General features: G+C 44.2%; 1 protein-coding gene across 3 annotated transcripts in view; it reads left to right on the forward strand.

Moving 5' to 3' along the window:
* The window catches only part of LARGE1 (LARGE xylosyl- and glucuronyltransferase 1), a 559,679-nt gene that overhangs the window by 458,395 nt on the left and 75,613 nt on the right, over positions 1 to 25,671 (forward strand). For all 3 annotated transcript variants that reach the window (XM_032266924.1, XM_032266925.1, XM_032266923.1), the window contains one exon: positions 24,960 to 25,115. In XM_032266924.1, the coding sequence (XP_032122815.1) occupies positions 24,960 to 25,115 (156 nt within the window). The remainder of the gene's footprint in view (positions 1 to 24,959; positions 25,116 to 25,671) is intronic.

The raw sequence follows: 25,671 nt of genomic DNA on the forward strand, positions 1-25,671 counted from the left end.
ATGAAAGGAAGAGTCAGTCCATGTGGGAAACTTCATTGTTACCTTATTTTAAGAAATTGCCGCAACCACCCCAACCTTCAATAACCACCACCCTGATCAGTCAGCAGCCATCAACACCAGGACAAGACCTTCCACCAGCAAAAAGATTGTGAGTCATTGAAGGCTAGGTGATCATTAACATTTTTTAGTAATAAAGTATTTCTTAATTAAAGTATGTATTTTTGAGACATAATGCTGTCATACACTTAACAGATGACAGCATAATTTAAACATAATTTTTATATGCATTGGAAAACCAAAAAATGTGACTTGCTTTATGCAGTATGCACTTTATCGAAGTAGTCTGAAACCAAACCCACAATGTCTCCAAACACAGACACACACACACACACACACACACACACACACACACACACACACACACACAGAGCTCATTAGAACTCCTAGGAGAAATTCGTAAGTCTGTTCTTATTGTGGAATAGTTAACATATTTTTTGTTTTTTTCCTTTATTTTATTTTATTTTTATTTTTTTATTTTTTTTGAGAAAGAGTCTTGCTCTGTTGCCCAGGCTAGAGTGGAGTGGCACAATCTCAGCTCACTGTGGCCTCCGCATCCCCAGTTCAAATGATTGTTTTGCCTCAGCCTCCCAAATAGCTAGAAGTATAGGTGCCCACCACCACACCTGGCTGATTTTTGCATTTTTGTACAGACCAAGTTTCGCCATGTTGGCCAGGCTGGTCTCGAACTCCTGACCTCAGGTGATCCACCCACCTCAGCCTCCCAAAGTGCTGGGATTACTGCACCCAGCCCATATTGAAACATCTAACAGACAAAATGTACTAAGAATATAGACGATTTAAACTACACAGTTCATACCCTTGATTTATTGGGTAAATAATGAACCTTGAGCCTAATAATTCAAGAATATATGACCTTCTCAGGCTCATGGAACATTTATTAAAAAGAAACTAAGTAGTAATCTTTAGTACATTTCAAAGAATGACATTATACCATAGTTCTCTGTAGAGAGCAAAATTAAATAATAAGATAGTAATTGATTACAATTGATAAAAATTGAAAACACACACTTCTTTTTTTTTTCCCATTTATTTATTTTATTGCATTTTAGGTTTTGGGGTACATGTGAAGAACATGCAAAATTGTTGCATAGGAACACACGTGGCAGCGCTTTACAAGGCCTGTGTCCTCCTAATAAATGACATTTCTTGACCAGGCATGACACAGGAGACTTCTAAACTCTCAAGTCTTTTTATATCAAAAATAAAAACATAAAAAGTCCATAAAAAATAAGTACAACTAAAAACTTTGGCAGGCATTGCAAAGGAATAAAATTCTGAAGGCCAGGCACAGTGACTCGTGCCAGTAATCCCAGCTGCAGCAGGTGGATTGCTTGAGCCCAGGAGTCTGAGACCAGCCTGGGCTGCATGGTGAGACCCCCATCTCTACAAAACATACAAAAATTAGCCAGGCATGGTAGCACGTGCCTGTAGTCCTAGCTATTTGGGAGGCTGAAGTGGGATGTTCATGTGAACCCAGGAGACAGAGGTTGCAGTGAGCTGTGATTGTGCCACTGCACCACAGCCTGGGCAACAAAGTGAGACCCTGCCTCCAAAAAAAAAAAAAAAAAAAACTGACATATGCTATGACTTGGATGAACTTTGAAGGCAGTCTGCTAATTGACCTAAACCAAACGCAAAAGAATGATAATGAATTATTCCACTTAAATGAGTTATGTAAAGGAGCATGAAACATGCTACTTAAAATGGCATGCAATTTAAAGTAGGAATTATTTCTGGAATCTTCCATTTAATATTTTCAGACAGCAGTTGACTGCTGGTAACTTGTGGAGAAAAGCAAGACCACAAGTAAGGAGGGTCTATTGTACTCCCAAGGGAAGAACATAAAAAGCAGCAAACAGGAGGTTCTTCATAAATGTGGAACGAGATTGACAAACAAAAGATGGAAGGAAGCAGAGAAAAATAATGAAAAGGCCAGGCACAGTGGCTCATGCCTGTAACCCCAGCACTTTGGGAAGCCGAGGCAGGTGGATCACCTGAGGTCAGGAGTTTGAGACCAGTCTGGCCAACATGGAGAAACCCTATCTCTAGTAAAAAATACAAAATTAGCCAGGTGTGGTGGCAGATGCCTATAATCCCAGCTACTCAGGAGGCTGAGACAGAATTGCTTGAACCCAGGAGATGGAGGTTGCGGTGACCTAGGCCAAAGCAGGTGACTGGAGCAGGTGATCAGGATGAGTCAGGATGGAGCAAGGGACTGGTGGAACAGATTTGAACTACTGATTAGAACTGGTGGAGAAGATTGTTTACTGAAACTGCATGTAAGTTAAACCTTAAAATGGAAGACAAAGAACTGAACTTACTGACATAGCTGGTTCTTTGAAGAGAAATTTAGAATTCATTGTATCCAACAACAGGAAGTACATTTCAGAGGAAGTTGTTGCGTTAAACCCCTATCAACCTCATTAGGAAAGGCATCAAGTTCAAGAAGCTGAAGAAAAGACCCAGACACAGTGAACCAGACATGGGGCTTTATCAGGGGAGAGAGTCCAGTGGCAGCAGGCTGGACAGGAGAACTGCTTTACGTACAGAAATGGTCCAGTGGCGGCAGGCTGGACAAGATATCTGCCTTCCTACAGTTCAGTGGCGCTGGGCTGGGCAGGAAAACTGCAGCTGCCTGCAAACATCATGCAGTTTACATAGCATCTTCACTGAACACTTTCCCACTGATGACCTTGATATGGTTTAAATCTGTGTCCCCATCCAAATCCCATGGTGAAATGTAATCCCCAGTGCTGGAAGCGGGGCATGCTGGGAGGTGATTGGATTGTGGGGGCAGTTTCTCATGAATGGTTTAGCACCATCCCGATAGTGTTGCTCTTATGATACAACATCCGATTGTTTAAAAGTGTATGACATCTCCTCCCTCTTTCTCTTGCCGCTCTGGCCACGTAAGATATGCTTGCTTCTCCTTCTGCTATTATTGTAAGTTTCCTGAGGCCTCCCAGAAGCAGATGCCACCATGCTTCCATATAGCCTGCAGAACCATGAGCCAATCAGACCTCTTTTCGTTATAAATTACCAGCTCTTAGGGTTTTTTTTGTTGCTGCTGTTTTGAAGATAGAGTCTCACTCTGTTGCCCAGGCTGAAGTGCAGTGGCATGGTCTTGGCTCACTGCAACCTCCATCTCCTGGGTTCAAGCGATTCTCCTGCCTCACCCTCCCAGGTAGCTGGGACTACAGGCATATGTCACCACGCCTGGCTAATTTTTGTATTTTTAATAGAGAGAGGGCTTCACCATGTTGGCCAGACTGGTTTGAACTCCCGACCTCAAGTGATCCGCCTGCCTCAGCCTCCCAAAGTGCAGGGATTACAGGTGTGATTTCTTTATAGCAATGTGAGAATGGACTAAAACAGAACTCTAACTGGCAACCTTCATTTAACCCAAAACTCAGGACTTTGGTACCTTATGTGGGCTCAGATGTTCCTTACAGACAAGGAAGGAATCTTCTGGGTGGGCTGCTTCTAGATCGTCTAGCTCAGGACACACGTTAAGATGAGTGTGCCATATAGGGTCATTCTTTTTCCTTTTTTTTTTTTTTCAGACGGAGTCTTGCTCTGTCACCAGGCTGGAGTGCAGTGACGCGATCTCAGCTCACTGCAACCTCCGCTTCCCCAGTTCAAGCGATTCCCTTGCCTGAGCCTCCCAAGTAGCTGGGACTACATGTGCATGCCACCACACCTGGCTAATTTTTGTATTTTTAGTAGAGATGGGGTTTCACCATGTTGTCCAGGATGGTCTCAATCTCCTTTCCTCGTGATCCACTCACGGCCTCCCAAAGTGTTGGGATTACAGGCGTGAGCCACTGTGCCCAGCCCCCATCCAGGGTCATTCTAAGGATATGCTTAAGTTGGTGGTGTTTACCCTACAGAAGTTAACTGACACAGCTTCATCGTGGCCCTCAAAAGATAAAAAGGAGTTTTCCAGGATGATTAGGTGGGAATAGTGTTCCAGGCGTGCCCTCATTAAATCTTCACAAGTCTGACAAGGTAAATCTTGGTCTGTTTTATAAGTTAGAAAATTAAGGATAACACAGGTTAAGTCACTTTTCTTACCAAGTCACTCAGCTAAATATTCCAGAGCTGAGATTCTAACTCATACCTGTTTGACTCCAAGTCCACAGCATTTTCCTCTGATACAGCAATGAGTTTCTACCTGAAAATATTTTCCAAGGAAAACATGATACATAACATAATGACCGTATAGAATTATTATTGGGACTATATAAAGCCCTCTTGTGTAGGACTGATTATTCTGTGTGAATTCTCTTTGGATTAAGTGAATTTTCGAGAGCTAAATTAAGAACAGAGCCCCTTAGTAACATGTGTCCTTGAAAGAACATTTAAATTTTAAACAACAGACTCAGAGGCTGAATTTTAGACCCCAGTCCATTCGTAAAATGGGAATTGAGTACCCCTAAAAGAAAAATCCTGAAGCAGAAGAGAAAAACCAAGAGAAAACATGCCAGCCATAGAAGGAAATGATGAATCTCTTAGAGGCAATTCGTAACATTTGCAGGAAAAGAGTAGCCCATAACTCAAGCTTTGAAACATTTTATAGTATTTAGAGTTGTGTCAGTTTCTACATCTTTGGGGGAAGATGAGACGCTACCATACATCAGCATACTGAACATGTCACAGCTAAGCAGACTACAGTGAAAAATGAGACAGGGAAAACTCAGGGTAATAAGAATGATGAATGTTAAGGTTGATTTTGGAGGATCGGGATGGATCGAGGAATTAAAAAACAGTTGGTTTGGGGGAGATCTAAAATCTCAAATTACTACCTTCCAGCCAGACTTCTTTGTCACCTGAGGCCAGTGCCTGTTTAATTTCATTGCATGACCTAAGTCCAAGGACTCTGAGTGTTTTATGATCTCTGTGTACACTCCTGTGACCAGTAAACTCAAGGAGTCCTCAGGATTAAGTATGAGGCAGCTGGCTCTTGTTTAAGTAGCTTGTCCTCTGGGACTGTCGCCCTATGGCTTATACACTGGGATCTCTCATTCAGCCAGCAGACATGGCAGAGCACCCACTCTGGGCCAGGCTGTCACTGTGTTGTTTAACTTACCCTAACCAAGTCTTCCATCTGAAAACTAGGAACTTTTCCTCGTGACTGTAAAGTCATCCTCGTGACTTTATCGAAGAGATGGAAAGATTAAAAGGGACAATACATAAAGTTGTTAGTACAAGGCTATGAGACATTCTAGTAAACCTATTATTCTGTTCTGTGTAAATGTAAGAGGTACAAGTACAGTTTTGTTACATGGATATATTATATAATGATGAGGTCTGGGCTTTTAGGATAACCATCACCCAAAATAATGTACATTGTGCCCATTAAGTAATTTCTCATCTGTCACCCCTCCCACCCTTCAGTGTCTCCAGTGTCTGTTACTCCACACTCTGCCCATATGCACACACTAGCTCCCACTTAAAAATGAGAACATGTATTATATGGCCTTCTGTTTCTGATCATTTCACTTAAGTCCCATTCATGTTTTCATTCTTTTTATTTATTTATTTATTTATTTATTTACTTATTTATTTTGAGGTAATATTTCCCTCTTGTGCCCAGGCTGGAGTGCAATGGTGCGATCTCGGCTCACTGCAACCTCCGCCTCCTGGGTTCAAACGATTCTCCCGCCTCGGCCTCCCGAGTAGCTGGGATTACAGGCACATGCCACCACATCCAGCTAATTTTTTATGTTTTTAGTAGAGACAGGGTTTTACCATGTTGGCCAGGCTTGTCTGGAACTCTTGACCTCAGGTGATCCACCTGCCTCGGCCTCCCAGAGTGCTGGGATTACAGGCATGAGCCACCACACCGGGCCGTTTTCATTGTTTTCCATGGTTGAATACTATTCATATACATATATGCATACATATACATACATACCTACGTACACACACACATATACCCCACATTTTCTTTTTCCATTTATTCATTGATGGACACTCAGGCTGATTATATGTCTTTGCTATTGTGAATAGTGCTGCAGTAAGCCCACGACTAGAGCTATCTTTTTGATACAATGATTTCTTTTCCTTTGGGTAGATAGTAGTAGGATTCTTAGATATAATGGTAGCTCTATTTTTAGTTCTTTGAGAAATCTCCATGCTGTTTTCCATAGAAGCACTAATTTGCATTCCCACCAACAGCGTATAAGCATTCTCTGGTAATAGTTTCCATTTGGCTAGTGGGCGGACACACACACAAGCCGCTTCCTACCCCTCTGTTCTGTCTTATTTCTCTTCTCTCCTCTCTCCTTTCTCTTCTCTTCTCTTTCCACTTCCTCCCCGCCCCCACTTGCTCCCTTCTTTTTTGATGGCGTCTCCTCGCTCTGTCACCAGGCAGAGAAAGTGCAGTGGTGCAATTTCAGCTCACTGCAACCTCCGCCTCCTGGGTTCAAGCAATTGTCCTGCCTCAACCTCCTGAGTAGCTGGGATAACAGGCACATACCACCACACCAGCTAATTTTTGTGTAGCCAGGCTGGTCTCAAACTCCTGACCTCAAGCGATCCTTCCACCTCAGCCTCCCAAAGTTCCGAGATTGCAGGCATAAGCCACTGTGCCTGGCCAGCTCTCTTATTTCAGATGGGAAATAGACACACACAAGGGGGAAATGACGTGCCTAAGGTTAAACACCAGTTGGCGGCACAGCTGGGATAAGTACCTGACGTTCACATCATGTGCCTTTGGATCATTTCAGAGAACGACAGGCTAAGCAGCCAGGACTTGGGTGACGTAGGCTTCAGTCTGTTGTCTTCCCTAGGCACTCATCCATTTTTTGCTCATTTCAGAACTGAACTCTTTGGAGTTTTATTGATTTCAGTTGTCCTTCCTCGGCTTTGTTACTCATAGCTGATAAACTTCCCATGTAGTTATTGCTAGAAACAACAAGATTCCTAGAAGCAAAGTGATGTCTCTGGAAAATTTACCCTACAACAGCATTTTCCAGAGCATATGTCCAAACAGTTCTAAGAGGTGTTCATTGGACTTATTTAAAATGGGGGAACTGGGAAGGAGGATGGGAGGAGGAGAGTTCCATGTACCACATACCAAACACTATATTAAAAAGTCCTGCATTCAGAAAATCTGATTGATTTTGTTGATCCCCATCATTTCCCATGCAATTCTATATCAGCACACAGGAAAGACCCCTTTGATTGATGAATGCCTGGTAAGACAAGTTCCTTAGAAGCCTACACTTCCTTACATAAATACCAGCTCTATTAAGAACACAATTTGAAGAAATGAAGCACCATTGTAAAGCAGTATTTGGTGACCGTGGACATTGGGCCACTAACTGAGATGCTCCCGTATAGAAGGCTCAGGTGCATGATATTAGCCCTGGACCTCCGAAAGCCAGCGGGCTAGGCAGACAAAGGTGGTCCAGGAGAAGTTAGAAGATCTACTTTCTAGATTCTGGAAAGACCATCATTTGAATGGATCATGGCTTCATAGCTTTAGCAGTGATCAGTGAAGAGTAACCAAGGTGAGCAAGAGGCCAAGGTTTAATTTTCCAGTTATGAAGGGGACAGGCAGGTCACATATCCAGAGGTACATGTGAAGATCCAAACTATCCTGGAGGAAAGGGCTGCAAGACGCATTTCAGCCTAGCAAACTACCCAGTACTAAGTTCCTGTTGTATGCAAGGGTTTGAAGACTTAGTCAAATGGAGGACATAGAGACAAGATCATCATAATTCCTGCCTTTAAGAGCGTCACAGGCAAACAGGAGGGACAGAAGTTTCAACTGCTAATTTCCCCATAATGTGAACCATACTGTGCAGTATTGCTTGGAGGTATCCAGGTCAGAAATGAAGGTTCTAGGTAAAACTGGATAGTGTGAACGAACACAGGGGCCTAAAAGATCATGGTGTCCAGAAATAAGATGGAGATAGGCAGAGAGTTCAGACTGTGTGAGGTCATTTGTGCTATACTAAGGAGCTTGGACCTTAAACAATGGGTCACAGCGCTAAAATATTTCTGATCCGACCTATTTTAAGGCAAATATATTTTTATTGTGGTACATAAATACACTATAAAACAGAAAAGCTTCATTTTATTATGTGTTGGAGTCATTTTAAGTTACTTTAGTAGTAATAAACCCTTTTAGGAAAAACATAAGTATTCATATGTTTCAACATAGCAATATTATTGATGTGCTTCATTATTTTTGAAATGTTAGTTTAGTACTTTGTGACACAGTGATTCATAGTCTTCGTTTTAAGGACATGTTATACGAGTACTTGGATTTAATGGCTATTACCGCCAAAAAAAAGATCCCTCCTGAAATTCACAGACCCAAATGGAAAAAAAGGACATCATTGGCCATGCTTAGTACATCTTTACTCATTGCTTCAGTTCAGTCCAAAAGGCATACACAAATATTTGTAGCATTCATTATATTTAAGTCTCTCTTGACCACATTTGCTTTTGATAATTTATTAAAATATTCCTTAACATTTTGATAACACATTCAAAACCCACTGTACAATAAGTCCTCACTTAATGTGGTTGATAGGTTCGCAGACACTGTGACTTGTAAGTGAAACGGCATACTCTGTGCCATAGGAATTTAACTCTTGTTTATATCAGCTAACCTGTGGATTTCGTTATAGGGTATATAATTTCGCTTAAAGCTGCAGCCTCCAAGAACCTATCAACGTTAAGTGAAAACTGTAATTTTTTTAATTTGGAAGTTAATTTTGAAGGTTAAAAAAAGTCTATTTTGAGGTTTTCTAAGTCTATAGAAAGGAAGGGTTTTGCAGGTGACAGCATTGTTTGGTTTCACAATCCCATAACGATGGAAAGAATTTCGTACGTTTTCTAAAAGCTGTCCCCTGTATCAGAGTTTCTGTCTAAAAGCACAATATTTACTTTCCCACTTGTCACCTTTCCACGGAAGGGTCAGATTTCAAATATGGATGTTTTTTCAAACGTGTGAGATAGAATACCGCCAGCAACCGTCCCTCCGTCACGTGTGCCATCTCTCACATGTCCTTTGCTTTGAGTTATCCAGCAAAGCTGTGTGTCGTACAGATTTTCATTGCCACCTCTCATGTCATTAGAAAGTACTATAAAATCGTAATGCTATTTTTAGTCTTGCCTTTATTAGATTATCTAAATCAGTGGCATCTAGCAGCGCTTGTGCATGCTGGCTTCAAGTACTTTGTCGCAGGCTTGCTTAGCAATGATGGAGTAAAGGATTTCATTGTAGGGTGCTCACCCTGTGACCTTACTCCAGAATCCTTTTGTTAGTCAAGTTAAAGCACTGTACCTCTAATGGTTCCACATCTTCTCTTTTCATAAAATATTGTTATTGAAGTAGGAATTTACTGCTCATTATATAACTTCTACAGGACATCTTTCCTTTAGTGCTCTTACACACACACACAAAAAAACCTCATTCTTTGTGTCTTTCATTATCTAAACAGAATCTATCAAATAGCGTAAGTCCGCACGCAGTACTCTGTACTCTAACTCCGTAGCAAATCTGCCATTAATTCGGTCTCATACTAGTTCCTCCAGCCATTCAGCATGGTTTTCTCTGATTCTTGCTGCAGTATTTGCTGACAAAGGAACTTACTTTATTTTGTTACCATATTATCTTTGTATGTTTTTACAGCCGTTTTTGCCAAGGCAAGAAAAACAAGTAAGTGTTCTCCTTAGTGGACTTTATAATCCTTCATTTTGATGAAAGAAATCTCTAAAGAGACTCCTAACCTCTTCAGGGAATTCAGTGAAACCTCGTCAAGCTTAAGGTCCACTATCACAAGACTTTAAACATGATTCAGAAGTTACGGAGACGACTTCTGCGTATTCTGAATGCTTTGTCTTTAACTGTCTTGCTAATCACGCATCTTTGTACTCACATTAAGTAATATCTCAAGGGGTGACACATACTCAGTTTGAAGTTCCTCATGAATGATAGTGGCTGTAAATTCATATTTCAAATAGCCTTAAGAAATTAAACTTTTTGCCAATTTCTTGTCAGATCCAATTAGAGAGTCATTTCTCTACTTTGTAATGGAGCTAAGGAAGAGCTTATACTGGGAACAGAAGTGTCAGCTCAGCTGTTTTCTTGCTGTTTACATGAGCTTGTCTTATTGCTATTCTCAATCTGTCGCTCCTTTATAGAACTCCCTTTTTTAATTATAAACTTTTATTTGGAAGGATGTTAGACTTAAACGTTTAAAAGGCAGCATAAAGAGATTGTATGTATCTGTCATTCAGTTTCCCCTGGCGTTAACATTTTTTTTGTTTTTTTTTTTTGGAGTCGGAGTCTTGCTCTGTTACTCAGGCTAGAGTGCAGTGGTGCGATCTCGGCTCTCTGGAACCTCTCCACCTCCCAGGTTCAAGCAGTTCTCTCCCTGCCTCAGTTTCCCAAGTAGCTGAGATTACAGGCTCCCACTACCATTCCCAGCTAATCTGTGTGTGTGTGTGTGTGTGTGTGTGTGTGTGTGTGTGTGTGTGTTTAGAAGAGACGGGGTTTTGCCATGTTTGCCAGGCTGATCTTAAACTCCTGACCTTAGGTGATCCACTCGCCTCAGCCTCTCAAAGTGCCGGTATTACAGGCGTGAGCCACTGTACCTGGCCAGCATCTTCTAACAGTGGCACATTCCTCAAAACCAACAAAACAACATCAGTCTATTGCTTTTCAGGTAGACTTCAAGCTCTTACTGCATTTCACTCATATTTTACCATTTAAGCTTTATCTCCTTCGTCTCCTTGGGTCTGTCATAATTTCACAGTCTTTCCTGGTTTTTCATGACTGACCTCAATAGTTTTGAGGAGTGCTGGTCAGGTAGTTTCTAAAATGGCCCTTAAGTTGGTTTGTCTGGTATGCTTTCTCACAATTAGACTGAGGTTATAGGTTTTTGGAAAGAATATCACAGATAAGAAGTGCGCTCCTCCTTATCTTGCATCAGGAGGCACATGATGTCCACACACAACATCACTAGGAATGTTAGCCCTTCTTATGTAGTAAAGGCAATGTTTGCTAGGCTTCTCCACCATAACGCTACTAATTTTATCTTTCATACTTTATTTTTTGGAAGAGAGTCATTACATCCACCCTGCACTGGAAGTAGAGGGAGTAAGATCGTTCTCCTGCAAAAGGGGATGGTAGTGTCTACATGTATTGTCCTTTGTGATTGAGGATTGGTAACTTTTCTTCCATTTATATTTATTTATTTTAAAAATCATTTAAATCTATATATACTCATTTATTTTATACTTTGGGTTATAATGCTGGACTCTTTAAGCTATTTATTCATTTTGTATGGGTTATTTTAATTAAATATTAGTAATTATAAATAATATGAAATACACTAAAAACAAGTAATAGTATGGTTGGTTGGTAGAAGACTTTGCCAGATTGATTTAATCCCTGGAACACCTCCATATGTGAGAGCACCATGGCACGGTGCTACGCCTTCTGCATTGATGCAGCGGGATATGGGCGCTCCCATGACTCAGCCTCTCCGTGTCTCCCTCTCTTCCTTTGCTTTTCTCTGGTATGACAGGGTGGCGTCTTGAGGCCTCCAGCCAGTAGGTAGAGCTTAGTCATTCAGCAGATACTAATTGCACACTTGGTATGAGCTAGGCACTGGTGACTCAGTAGCGAACAAGACAGTACAGGCCTTTGCTGTCCTTGCACTTACGTTCTACTGCAGAATACGGCTAACATGCAGGAAAACAAATGACCACTTGTCATTGCAGGCCAAGTGTGCAATGAAAACATAAAGCAAAGGCTAATGGAAGAGTGACTAGCACTCATGAACCCAGATTGAAGAGGCCGGCACCTTTTCTCTTGATGTTTCTTCAAAAGGACTCTGCTGACCGTTCATGGGGACAGGTGTTTTGTTTTTTTGTTTTTTTTTTTAAAGACGGGGTTTCACCGTGTTGGTCAGGCTGGTCTTGAACTACGACCTGAGGTGATCCTCCTGCCTTGGGCTCCAGAGTGCTTGGATTACAGGCGTGAGCCCCTGCACCTGGCCTGGGGACAGGTGTTTATGCAAGAACCCCTGTCTGTGTTCTTAGGAACGGTCAGGAATGACTCAGTGGTCCACCAGAGTCTATGCCCATGCTGCTGGCAGGTCAGGCATGACTGACAGCCCCAGTAGAGTGGTGGGAAGAAGGCCTGGTCTACTTCTAAAAGGACGGTAATGCAGGGCAGACAAAAGAGCAATAGTGGGCCACACAGAAGGTGCCTGCTGGGAACCAGTAAGCGCAGCAGCCTCTCCCAGGGTTTCCAAGCAGTGACTCCTATGGTGCCCACCCCCAAGGGCATTATTGAAATACGGCCAAGTTGGCAACATCCCACGGGACCCCAGCCAGCTGTTCCTCAACCCACCTTCATCAAATTCCTCAGCTAAGGATCCCATGCCAACCTCTAGAGGTGGGATCTGCTTCCTTCTAGCCTGCCTGTCCTCAAGTCACACCCCCCATGAGGAAACTGTGGGGATGCTAAAATGTGAATACAGTCTTAGTAATTAATTCCATAGCGACAGGAAGAATACAGGGCTGGTTATCACTCCTGGTCTTGTGTGGGTTGTCTGCGGGGAAGTCGCATAAAGGCAGCCATCACTGAGGACACTTAATGCTGTTTGCATCTTTTTTCATGTACTGCTATCAAGGCAGCATCAGGAATTCTTTGCATGTAACAGAATCCAGTTCAAATTGATTTTTCCCTTATTTTATAGCAAAAAGGAACCCAAAATATGATGACAACATCAGAGAAAATACAGCTGAATTGCCTCATTCCCAGCCCTGAGTATTGTGAACAGTACCCGTTTTCCTATTGTCCCTTATCACCTCCTTACCCTCTACTGCCTTGGGTGGGGAAAAATAAGAAATGTTACAGAGGATAGCCCCTTCTACAGATGAGGGGCTGTCTCTGGGATATTAGAACAAGAAACGATAGGATATAAGATAAGTCCTGGGATTCATGCATTGGCCTGAGTGTCGTGAGAGGACTAAGTCATCGATGAGTTGGGTCTCTTTTCTTCCCCTTTCCTGGATCATGATGTGTTTTTGTCTGGGAAGAAATTTTTCTTTTCTTTTTTGGCTGGGACTCCTAAAAACCAAAAGGCAACAGGCATCTGTGTGACAGGAGCCAGAGTTATGAGCGTCGGGACCGCAGACTGCACTGTGGCAAAGCTTTTGTGGCTGCAAGAGATGTCTTGGTGCAAAGGGCACCGTTTTGATTTACTAGCAGTACCTGATCATTGTCAGGAATAGGAAAGGAGAAGGGAAGCCTCAGCAGCTCATGAGGAGCATAAAAAACCTCAGGTACAATCTGTGGGTAGTCAGCAAACCTTGACTAAGTCTCCTTCTGCATACAAAGTTGGATAGAACACAGCTCTGACATTCAGGGATCCAGCAGTCCAGGTTGTTGAATAGTGTCACTTTAGCCAGTGCTGAGCCTTCCTCAGAGAGATCACGTGGGAATGGAGTGTGCATATTCCACAGACTTGATTCATATCACATGCTCTGAGCACAGATCTGCTCCAGGCTCCATGGTGGACATCTACATTAGATTCTCCAGAGGAACAGAACCACTAGGGTATAGATCTATATCTGTCTGAGGATTCTAATTATGAGAATTGACCCATGGATTATGGAGGCAGAATAGGCCCACCATCTGCTGTCTATAAGTTGGATTCCCAGGAAAGCCAGTGATATAATTCAGTCTGAGTCCGAAGGTCTGAGAACCAAAGAAGCTGAAGGTTAAGTCCCTGTGCTAGTCCATCTTCATACTTCTATGAGGAAGTACCTGAGACTGGGTAATTATAAAGAAAACGAGGTTTAATGGAGTCACAGTTCACCTAGCCAGGGAGGCCTCACAATCACGGCAAAAGGTGGAGGAAGAGCAAAGGCGTGTCACATGGCAGCAGGCAAGAGGGCATGTGCAGGGGAACTGCTCTTTATAAAACCGTCAGATCTCATGAGACTGATTCACTATCACAAGAACAGCACAGGAAAAACCTGCCCTGATGAGTAAATTACCTCCCACCAGGTCCCTCCCACAGCACATGGAGATTCTGGGAGCTACAATTCAAGATGAGATTTGGGTGGGGACACAGCCAAATCCTAGTGGTCCCAGTCTGAAAGGATGAGGAGGAGGAGGAGAAGACTAATGTCCCAGCTCAAACAGTGAGGGGGAAAAAAAAAAAAAAAGCCAATTAGCAAATTTCTCCTTCCTCTGGGTTATGTTCTATTCAGGCTGTCAATGGATTGGATGATGGCCACCCATACTGGGAAGAGCCATTTGCTTGCTGAGTCCACTGATTCAGATGCTTATCTCATTTGCAAGCATCCTCACAAACACCTAGAAATAATTGCTTTGCCAAATATCCGGGCACACCATGATCCAGTCAAGTTGACACAAAAAAAATTAGCTACAACATTGCCATTACAGCTTTTGTTTCATTGATCCTCTGCAGCAGGTATTACTTTCTTTTAAGACGCTAGAAAATAGAGTTTCAAATATAGGATGTAATTTGGGGTGACAGAAAAGGCAGTGGTAAAATTTGAACCTAAGTCTTACCGGATTAATACCTTGCCCCTGCCCAATAGCACTCTTGATCTCTGCGTACTACTTTTTTTTTTTTTTTTTTTTTTTGAGGCAGTGTCTTGCTCTGTTGCCCAGACTGGAGTGCAGTGGCAGCATCTTGGCTTACTGCAACCTCCGCCTCCCATCTGCCCAGTACTTCAAACCCAACTTAAAGTGCTTGTATTTCAGAATAGCCCCTCTTCAGGCCTCTCCTTGAAGTCTACCCAGGAGAACCTGGCCCTGGTCCAGCTTCATCTTTGGGCTGAGTTTTCTGTACCTTTCCGATGCTTGCCGGTCAGGTTGTGTGACAATCTGCAATCCCTTCTTTAAAATATCGTTTCTTACTCCTGCTTCCCCGTTTAGGTTCTGTTTTCATCCAGCCTTCCTCATTGGTAAAATGACTCTTTCATGAAGTCTAAAACCAGATGTCTTTTGTAACTGAATGAACACATGCAATATACCTTCATGTCCATCATTTCATCAGTCCTGATATTGACCACAGCTTTGCAAGGTTGTTGTGGTTATGCGCCTTCTACAGATCACGGGCTGTCTCTGTGGTATCCGGCAACTAAGTGCAGGTTACATAGTAACTACGTCAGATCAGAGCTGGAACTGGGTCTCGCTTGTAGGTTTGTCTGCTCCTCCTTTTTTATCACGCATCATAATACAGAAGATGACAAAGAAAAGGACTTGTGAAAATGTTGCCCTTCTCTGTGAAATACCAAACAAGGGGATAACAGCAGGAGCTTAAACTCCTTCAACAAAAAGTGACAAGGTGTTTATCCCTTAGACAAAGAACAGGGGAATATGTGTCTCCATTCCAAAGCCCACATTAGTAGAGCTTTTATAATTGATTTACCATAGACAGACAGAATGTGAGGATTATGGAGAATGTCATCATGATCTCCGTTCTTGAACCACAGGGCAGCTACTGAATACTAACTACGTGCCAGGCACTGTGGCACTCCAAAAGAATAATAAATCAAGTTCCCTGCCAGCCTGGAAATTCACATCCCAGTGCTGCCAGGTGCAGATGCGTAAATAAATAATTACAAGAAGCATCCAGTGAGTTCTCTAATAGAGTTAACTGCCAGAGCAGTTAGTAGCGCATTGAGGAAGGACCTAGCGACTGCCTAGGGTGTTAGAGTAGGAATGCTTACAATGAGAATCAGAACAAATTTGCAGTGGCTTAAAGTAGGGGGTTTGAATTTCTTACCAAAAAATTCTAGAGTGGGCATACAGACATTGGCTGTTAGGAGAACAGTGACTTTGGCTCTTAGGAGAACGGTGACATTGGCTCTTAGGAGAACGGTGACATTGGCTCTTAGGAGAACAGTGTGTTAACCTCTCTCATGGTCACAGGATGGCTGTCCTGGTTCTAGTCATCAGATCTGTTCACGGTAGAAAGGTGAGTAAAGTCAGAAGGAGACACTAGCCACCTGTGAACCTTTTTATTAGGAAATGGAATGCTTCCCTATGGAACTTTTTGGGCATTCCTAGGTCACATGGTCACCTCTGACTACAAGGTAGTCTGGGAAATCAGAGACTTGGATCATCATGATTGGTTTAGATCTTGGATCATGATTTATTTGCAGGGACGAGGACACTGCAATTACAAACAAAATTAATGTCAGGAAAAATGGGGTGTAGGCGGAGACATGTAAGGAGGCAGTCTTCCACTCTGAGTGTTCAGGGAAAGCTTTGCAGAAGATGTGCATTTGAGCTCAGCCATGAAGGATGAGCTGGCATTGGTATGAAAAGAAGGTAGGAGGCCAGGTACGGTGGCTCACACCTGTAATCCCAGCACTTTGAGAGACTGAGGTGGGCGAATCACCTAACGTTAGGAGTTTGAGACCAGACTGGCCAGCATGGCAAAACCGTGTCTCTACTGAATATCCAAAAATTAGCCAGGTGTGGTGGTTCATGCCTATAGTCCCAGTTACTGGGGAGGCTGATAGGGGAAAATTGTTTAAACCTGGGACGCAGATGTTGCACTGAGCTGAGATGGCATCATTGCACTCCAGCCTGAACGACAAGAGTGAGACCCTGTCTCAGAATAAATGGATGGATGGATGGATGGATGGATGGATAGATAGACAGACAGATAGACAGACAGACAAACAGACATTGTAGAGAGAAAGTAAGGACATTCTAGCAAGGGGGAGAGCATATGAAAAGGCACAGCATCATGAGAGACAGGTTTAAGAAATACCATGAATGCCTTTTAGCCTGGATATAGAGCTGGAATCCTAAGTAGGAGGCAGTTTGCAGCAGGCTTACCTGTGAGGCTAGGTGTTATTCTGTGGGAGTGTTGAGATGGAGACCTGCTTTCCATGCCTTTTATCCCAGTAATGTGGAAGAGATAAGATCCATGCTCTTACTCACCCAGCATTTGGATACAGGCCCTCATTTCTTTGCTCTTTTGCACCATTAATTACTCTTATGAACCCTCCGAGGTCTAAGTGCATCTGAAGTATTGGCTGAACTCTTTCCATAGCCTTGTCCTTGTACTGAGGTCTTGTTTCTTCCTTTGAACTGCCTTTCCTGTGCCCTTGATTGGTGATAGAGTTTCTCATGTCTCCTTTAATCACATTGACTTCTGCCGCCTTCCCAGATGATGTTTAAGTTTCCTGGACAGTAATCAATTTCTGCCAATTTTCTCTGGCTCACTAGAGACTGACTCCAAGTCTGCACATACACTCAGCCTTTATAGGCATTTCAGATCCAATCAGATCACACTCCTGGGGCCCCTGATGCTTGGCAGTTCCTGCAGCCCACCTGGCATGCAACCTCCATTCTCCCTCACTCTGGTTCCTGCCAGACTGGAGGCTCAGCCTGTGTATCTGGGAAATCCTAAATCTCCCTGCACCCTTAGCATCCCAGGTATGGGTATTAGAAAGGGAAGGTAGGTTTCATTTCTGATTCTGTCACCTTACAGAAATCTCATGTTCATTTCTGTAAACAGAGCCATTTAATGATGACAGATGTGGGATAAATAAGGGACACAGATTTCTAAGTTTTCTATCTGCTTGGGTTCACATCCTCCTCATTTCTAGCCATGTAACTTCAGGCAACCTACTAAATGTTCTTCACCTGAAAGGTAACATAGTAAGAGCATCCCTTGTCTCATGGAGTTGTGTAAAGAGAAACAAGCTGTTAGAAGCAAAGTTTTCAGAGTAGTGCCTGGCATACAGTAAGCATCTGATATATGTTAGCTGCTAATAATAATAATTATTATTACAACTGTGATAACATGCCTCAGAAAGTGGAACAAGTTGTGATAGATTTTCATCACAAACCTTGTAAATCCACATGCACATATCAGCTCCTCACAAAAATCTATTTTGGGTGCATTCTCCAGTGTCACTCTGTCTCAGACGTGAACGCCTGTCAGTAAATGTCTATACCACCAGCTTGCTGCCCCCAAGCCAGCAATGATGGGTGATTCTTTCCCTCAAGGGACCAGAACATGACATTTCTTAGGAGTCAGACAAGCACTGATAAAAAATACCAGCAACACAGGATCCTAAGACAGATTTTCAGAGTGAGGAATGTGGTGTAGTGGAAAGAGCAGTGGCCGGGGAGACAGAAGCTGGCTTCTGCTTCCACCTCTGCTGTGTGACTCAGGGTAAGTCACCTTCCCACTCTGGGTCTTGGTTTCTTTGCACTTAATGTGACCCCACCCAGGAAGAATCACCAACAGCCTCTTTAAATGCACGTTATCATACTCGAAGTTTTAAATGGACAGTTTTGTGCTACCTTCCTCTCTTTATAAGTTGTAAGTTTCAGAAAGAGAGTTACGGTCTCTCGTGTGTATATCTGCATTCACAGCCCCTAGATCGGTGTCTGGCACAGAGTCAGTGCTCATCTTACTGTATGTTGAATGACTAAATGAGATATAATAGAAAGAAAACGATTTCTGAGTGTGATGGTTAATACTGAGTGTCAACTTGATGAGATTGAAGGACACAAAGTATTGTTCCCGGGTGTGTCTGTGAGGGTGTTGCCAAAAGAGATTAACATTTGAGTCAGTGGACTGGAGAAGGCAGATCCACCCTTAATCTGGTGGTCACAGTCTAATCAGCTGCCATTGAACATAAAGTAGGCAGAAAAGTGTGAAAAGGAGAAACTGGCCCAGACTCCCAGGCTACCTGTCTTATCCATGCTGGATGCTTCCTGCCCTCCAACATCAGACTTCAAGTTCTTCAGTTTTGGGACTTGGACTGGCTTCCTTGCTCCTTAGCTTGCAGGTAGCCTATTGTGGGACCTTGTGATTGTGTAAGTTACTACTTAAAAAATTCCTTTATATATCTATCCTATTAGTTCTGCCCCTCTAGAGACCCCTAATACACTGAGCAAGACAGATCTGATTTTGTATTAAGCTTGAACACATACTCACTTAGTCACCCTGGGCTAGTCTGAGGCTCAGACTCATCCTCTATAAAACGGAAATAATAATAGAAACCAGGTTGTTTTGATTGAAAGTGATCCCATGATCACATTCATGAATTTTGAGGGGGGATGGAGACAAGACAGTCCATTACATTTAATAACGCTATTCAACTCCTGCAGGAGAGAGAAGGGCAGTAGGGGGCTGTTGAGGAAAAGGTGAGAACTATTTTGTTTCCTTTATAATCCCATGATCACATTCAATTTAGAGAAGTAAATAATAGGTATTATGTATTCCATATCCAATATGTGTATATGGATACATACATATATAAAAAACCCTGGCCTGGCCGGACTCAGTGGCTCATGCCTGTAATCTCAGCACTTTGGGAGACTGAGGCATGAGGATCGCTTCAGTTCAGGAGTTTGATACCAGCCTGGGGAACACAGTGAGACCTCATCTCTACAAAAAATAAACAAAATTAGCCGGACGTGGCGGCACGTGCCTGTAGTCCCAGCCACTCGGGAGCCTGAGGTGGGAGGATTACTTGGGTCTGGTAGATTGAGGCTGCAGTGAGTCCAGATGCATCACCATGCTCCAGCCTGGGTGATACAGCAAGACCGTGTCTCCAAAACAAACAGAAAACACCTAGCCTAATTTCTAACATAGAAGGGGGTGTTAAATACATGATAGCTGTTTCAGTTGGTACAGATGTATTTGCAGTTTTTGTAATATTATTAAAGGCAAAAACCACAATTCCTTTTACACCAAACTAAATATTATTGAGATCCTAGCACAAAGTAATGGAGTATTCTATGGCCTGATGATTGAAAACTCAGGTGCAAAATGTAAATATGAATATACCTTAATAGAGTTTTGAATGGGCTTAACTGTCAGAAGGAGCGGCATTGCAAAGCACTCTTCAGAACCCCTATGCTTGTCAATGACCTCACCATCCTCTTTCCCATCTTCCTTCTTACGTGACACTAGCACTTGCCCGTAGTAAATACACAAACCCAGATCTAGTTTGTGAATACACAAACTAGACAGATGTAGAGCGGGATGAGGCTTGATGAGCTCACACATGGCTTGGGGTGTGTTGTGGGGCACCAAGGGACCTGGGTCCTAGTCCCAACCCTGACTTGGCACAGACGCACTATGTGATCTTGGGCAGACTCATTTCTCTGTAAATTTCACTATCCTCATCTGTAAAATGCTCAGCCCTTTAGGACTAGATTGGATAGTAGTTAGGAACCTCAGGTTTAGGCTTTAGAGCTGGCTTCCAGTCTCACCTCTGCAACTTACAAGCTGTGAGATATAGGCAAGTCACTTACCATCTCCATTAAGTGGACAATGGGATTCAAATGGGCTTGTTTGGAGGATTTCATGAGACCATGTCTCTAAAGAACCTGGCAGATTTGTGCACAATACATTAAGCTTTGTTTGTCTGGGGGCCCATAAGCCAGCCCTTCTTTCCACTTAGTTTAAGTTTCTCCCTGTTGAGGAAGCTTACATTTCCTTAGTCAGATCCACATCCATCGGTCTTCCTGCTGGCTCAGCACTTGGAAAGTACCGGAATCGTTTGCAGAGAAGACACGATCCCCACTGGGTGTGAGTGACAGCAGCCCACATGCAGTTATTTTAATGCATGGCCAAGGATCTTCTTATGCCCATATTGAATGTGTTCTCAGGGGAGAGTCTCTCCTCTCCTACCCTTCAAAAGGCACGAGAAGACAACCACACATTGGATACTCATTCTTCCTGAAATGTAAGCCTCACCAAGTAGTTTCATTCCTGCCAGACCTCTCCGTACCACCCTGAATGCTGAGTGCTTGCTTCCTGACTGATGCTGGCAGGAAGGAGAAAGGAGGGCGGAACTCCTCCTTCCCTGCCCATCTTTGAGAGGGAAGGAAACCCACACTTACGGAGGCACTCTGACATACAAGCACTGAGCTAGGCATTTGTTTAACTCTCTTACCTAGTTTGTCAGGCTTGCTGATCCCCTCCTTACACTTGAGGAAATAGGTTCCAAGGAGAGAAATGAGTTGTCCGATCCCAGCTAAGTAAAGAGCATAGCTGGGATTCAGACCTCGGCTGGTCTGAGGTCCACAGTTCTTTCTCTGGATACTTTATCGTTGTTGGTTATGGAAGGCTGGGGGGGATGTGGTTTGTACCAAACAGATTTCCCATGATTCATTATGCCATGAGAGAGAAAACTGGTCTTCTAGAGCAGTATTTATCCAGCCATCTTCAATGAGTATTACGAATGCACATTCCCAAAACAGAGGGCAGAGGGAGCTGGGTCTTCCAGTCTTCTCTTCAGATGGCAGCTCTGGACCCTGCTGTAGACTCGCATAGACAGAATCCAACCAAAGGGGAATGAGGAAGCGACTGAGCTGTGGACACCCAGTTCCTTCCTTCAGTGTCTTAGTCCTATCTGGCTGCTGGGTGTTTATTTCTCAGTTCTGGAGGCTGGGAAGTCCAAGGTTAGGGTGCTGGCAGATTCGGTGTCTGGTGAGGGTATGCTTTCCAGTTCATAGTTGGCACGTTTTCCATCTGTCCTCACATGGTGGAAGCGGGCAAGGGAGCACTTTGGGGTCTCTCTTCTAAGGGCGCTAATACCACTCATGAGGGTTCTTCCCTTGTGACCAAAGGACTTCTCAAAGATCCCGCCTCCTAATGCCATCACCTTGGCAATTAGGCTTTTGACATGTGAACTTTGTGGGGGAGTGGGAGACAGTCCATTACACTTGATACACTGTTCAACTCGCACAGGAGGAGAGAGTAAGGGCAGCAGGGGGCTATTGAGGGAAAGGCGATTTTGTTTCCTCTATAAAAGCTTGCCTTCCGTCCTCCACTCTAGAGAGGAAAGAACAGGGGCCTGGGAATCAGACATGCTTATGTCTGAAGCCTAGTTCCCATGTTTACCAGCTAGGTGGCCAAAGGCAAGTCACTTTCTCACCGTTTCTTCCTCTCTGTGACTGCATGCCTTGCTAGGGTCATTGTGAGGACTAAAAGCAGCCAGTGAATATAAAACTGCTGGTGAAGTGTTCAACCCATGGGTGAGCCCCCCAGGAGAAGACTCCCAGCCGAGGGCGTGAACAGTGGCCACTCAATACAGGCTTCCTTTTCCCGTCACAGGTGTCCCGTGGAGGGTTCTCTGGGGACTGTGCTCAGGTATTCATGCCATTGCACTGGGCTCAGCCTTGCCTTGGTGTCTGCTGAGGAACATTGAGAATATGATCATTTATCACCAGGGCCCCCATCACAGCGCGACCCCCTTGGGGTCTTTTCTGGCTTAGCTGTTTCTGAGACTGTGTGATTTCCCTCACCTGGACTCTCTCTGTCCCATGAGACACTCATACTGTAGGTGCTGCAGATGCTGTAGGTGCTGCTTCCACCCATCATTCAGGGTTCAGCTCATGTGGCTCAGCTGGGAGAGCCCATGTGCCTGGCCCAGTCATCTGTTCTCGGTCTCTGTGTGCTGATCTCAGACATGGTGCAGGCCAGTGAGAAGTTAAACAGGTGGACTCTGGAGCCAGGCTTCAGAGGTTCTGTGGCCACAGGCAAACTACAGAGTCTATCTGTGCCTCTATTTCCCCATCTGCAAAATGGAGTTCATAACAGTGCTGCCCGTTAGGCCTGTTATGAGTATGAAATAAACTAATGCAAATTATGTCTTACTAATCACAGTTATTCTGTGTAATAATGAATCATTTTAATTCTAACAATGAATGCTACCAGATATTAATAATTAATTAAGGTGCTTTCTTAGAACAAAGTTTAGTACCATTAAGTATTCTAGGCCAGGCATGGTCACTTACCTATAATCCCAGCACTTTTGGAGGCTGAGGTGGGAGGATCACTTGAGCCCAGAAGTTTGAGACCAGCCTGGGCAACATGGCAAAACCCTCTCTCTACAAAAAAACACAAAAATTAGACAGGCATAGTGGTATGTGCCTGGTCCCAAATATTCAGGGGGCCAAGGTGGGAGGGTCACCTGAGCCCAGGAGGTCAAGGCTGCAGTGAGCCAAGAGTGCCCTTTTTTATGACTGTGTCATAAACAAATTAATAGTCTATAAATATTTTATTGCTTTTCCCAGATTTGTATTTCTTGTGCATATCTTGTCTCTCCAACCAAATGTCCCCAAGGCCTTTTCTCTTGACCAGATGTTACAACGGACTCATAACTGTCATCCCAGGTTCCAGGTTTACGCCTCCCACCCTGCGACCTGCCTCTTCCCCATTATAATCAGACTGATCTTTGTGACACCTAGAGTTACGGATGTTCCTCCTCCTGAATTTCTGCAGTTCCTGCAATCCGAGTGCTGAGCATGGGTCGGTCCAGGGCTGGACCCCACGACCCCACTACCACGCGCACCTCCCCACATCTTTCCATCCCTTGTGTTCCAGCTAAAGCATTTGGGTTCTCATGTTCTAAATGAGCCACCCCACCCCACCCCACCCCACATGTCTTTCCTCCGCCCCTGTCCCCCTCGAACTCTAGCACAGGCATCTCCTTCTTTGATACTTCTCTGGCCATTCTTCAGCTCACGTTTCTTCTTTTTTGTTTATTGAGTTGGAGTCTTGCTTTGTCTCCCAGGCTGGAGTGCAGTCGCATGATCTCGGCTCACTGCAACCTCCGCCTCCCGGGTTCAAGTGATTTCTCGTGCCTCAGCCTCCTGAGTAACTGGGATTATAGGCACCTGCCGCCATGCCCAGCTAATTTTTGTATTTTTAGTAGAGACGGGGTTTCGCCATGTTGGCCAGGCTGGTCTCGAACTCCTGACCTCAGGTGATCCACCCACCTCGGCCTCCCAAAGTGCTGAGATTACAGGCATGAGCCACGGTGCTTGGCTTCTCATTTCTCTTGATCCTCTCTCCATTATCACATTCGAATGACCTGTTTGTAGACACTCTTCCCCAACTGACCATGAGCGTGCCAAGGGAGGGCCCAGCGTCCCATGCCTCTGGAGACTTCCCAGCCCTGTGTACCCTATTCACTCAGTAGTCAGAACCAGCATCTTTTGAGCACTTTCCACATGCTATGCAGTATTTGCATGCTTCATAGGCATGAACTTGCTTGCATTTCAAAAAGCTTTATGAGACACTGTATCATGCAACATCCTGGCTGGAGGCAGACACCACAGCAATTTGAACAGAGAATTTAATCTTTAAAAATAGTTATTGAGCATAAAGTGTTCAGTTGGTTCAAGAAGCGCACTACCCTAGAGCTGAAGGAACGGGAGAAGAGGTGGAAATGACGAAAACCTGGGGCCAGGACTCAGACCTCTAGGATGGGGTCATCAGCCAATTCCAGAGGCAGCATCACTGGGCCGAGAAGCAGGGACTGTGTAGCATGTTCTGAGTGTGGGGAAACTGCAAAATGGATTTTCCTGCTGCTGCAGGAAAGAGTTGCCACTGCTGGGCTGGAAAAATGGGACTAGGGTGATGCCCAAAAGGACAAGAAGCAACAGGAGGAGCAAGTGCCTTACTCCTCTTCCAGACCCTTGATATCCTAGTCATGCCCCTTCTGGGAAGCAACTACTGGCAGCAGGTGGCCAAGCAGAAACACGGTTTGCAGAGTCGTGGCCTAAGCATCCCATCTTAGGACAGAGAGATAACAATGTGATAACTGGCACAGATTATTCCCATTTCACAGTTGGGGAAACGGAGGCACAGAGATTCAGTCACTTGCACAACATTAAAGGACTACGTAGAGCAGAGTCAGGGTTTGATCCCATCTGACCTGGCCTCAGAGCCCTTTCTCGTAACCGCTCTACCACAGTGTTGAATGAGTGATCGAACAGACTCTCAAATCATGCTTAGCCCAGTGCTGAGCTGCGGCGTCCTACATGTGTGAGGGTCCTCTCCCACCTGCCTGCCTCCTTATCTCCCTGCCAGGTCATTCACTGGAACTCCCCCAAGAAGCTCCGGGTGAAGAACAAGCACGTGGAGTTTTTTCGCAACCTCTACCTGACCTTCCTGGAGTACGATGGCAATCTTCTGAGGCGGGAACTGTTTGGCTGCCCCAGTGAGGCTGATGTCAACAGTGAAAATGTAAGTGGCTGGCAAGGCTCGCCGGGGAAGGGGCGGCTTCTCTCCTCATCCAGCAAGGATGTCCCCCGTGCCGGGCTGTGTGTAGGGCAGGACCTAGATGAACACGATGTCGCTGGTTGCGTTGTGTCTGGTGGGGGAGACGGGTGCGTCAGCAGTTCCCTCGAAGGCTGATCCCTGTGGACGCAGACGAGGAACATTTACCCAGACGAGCTGAAGTCAGAAGGGAGTTTCTAAGCAGAGGGAACAATGAGCAAAACCGCCAGTGAATGAAAGATAAATGTCTCTCATTTATCTCACAATCTCACAAAATACTGACAGTCAGTCTCATCGTTGCTCCTTGTCCACAAACGCTCCACTCCAGCGTTTTTGCGGACATGATATCCACATGAGAGACCCAGGATTCGATGTAGTCAGTGTGTGGGGAAACACTGGCTCCTTTAGGGGTCAGCATGGTTGGCTGAAGACAGTGTTAGGCAGATACTGAGTTACCGCCATAGCTACAGGCTATGACAGCTGCTCCCGTTCCTTCACCATTTATGATTTGTAATTTCTTCAT

This window comes from Sapajus apella, unplaced genomic scaffold (assembly GCF_009761245.1).
Source record: "Sapajus apella isolate SASKATOON/1434 unplaced genomic scaffold, GSC_monkey_1.0 scaffold162, whole genome shotgun sequence".
Taxonomy (NCBI): Eukaryota; Metazoa; Chordata; class Mammalia; order Primates; family Cebidae; genus Sapajus; species Sapajus apella.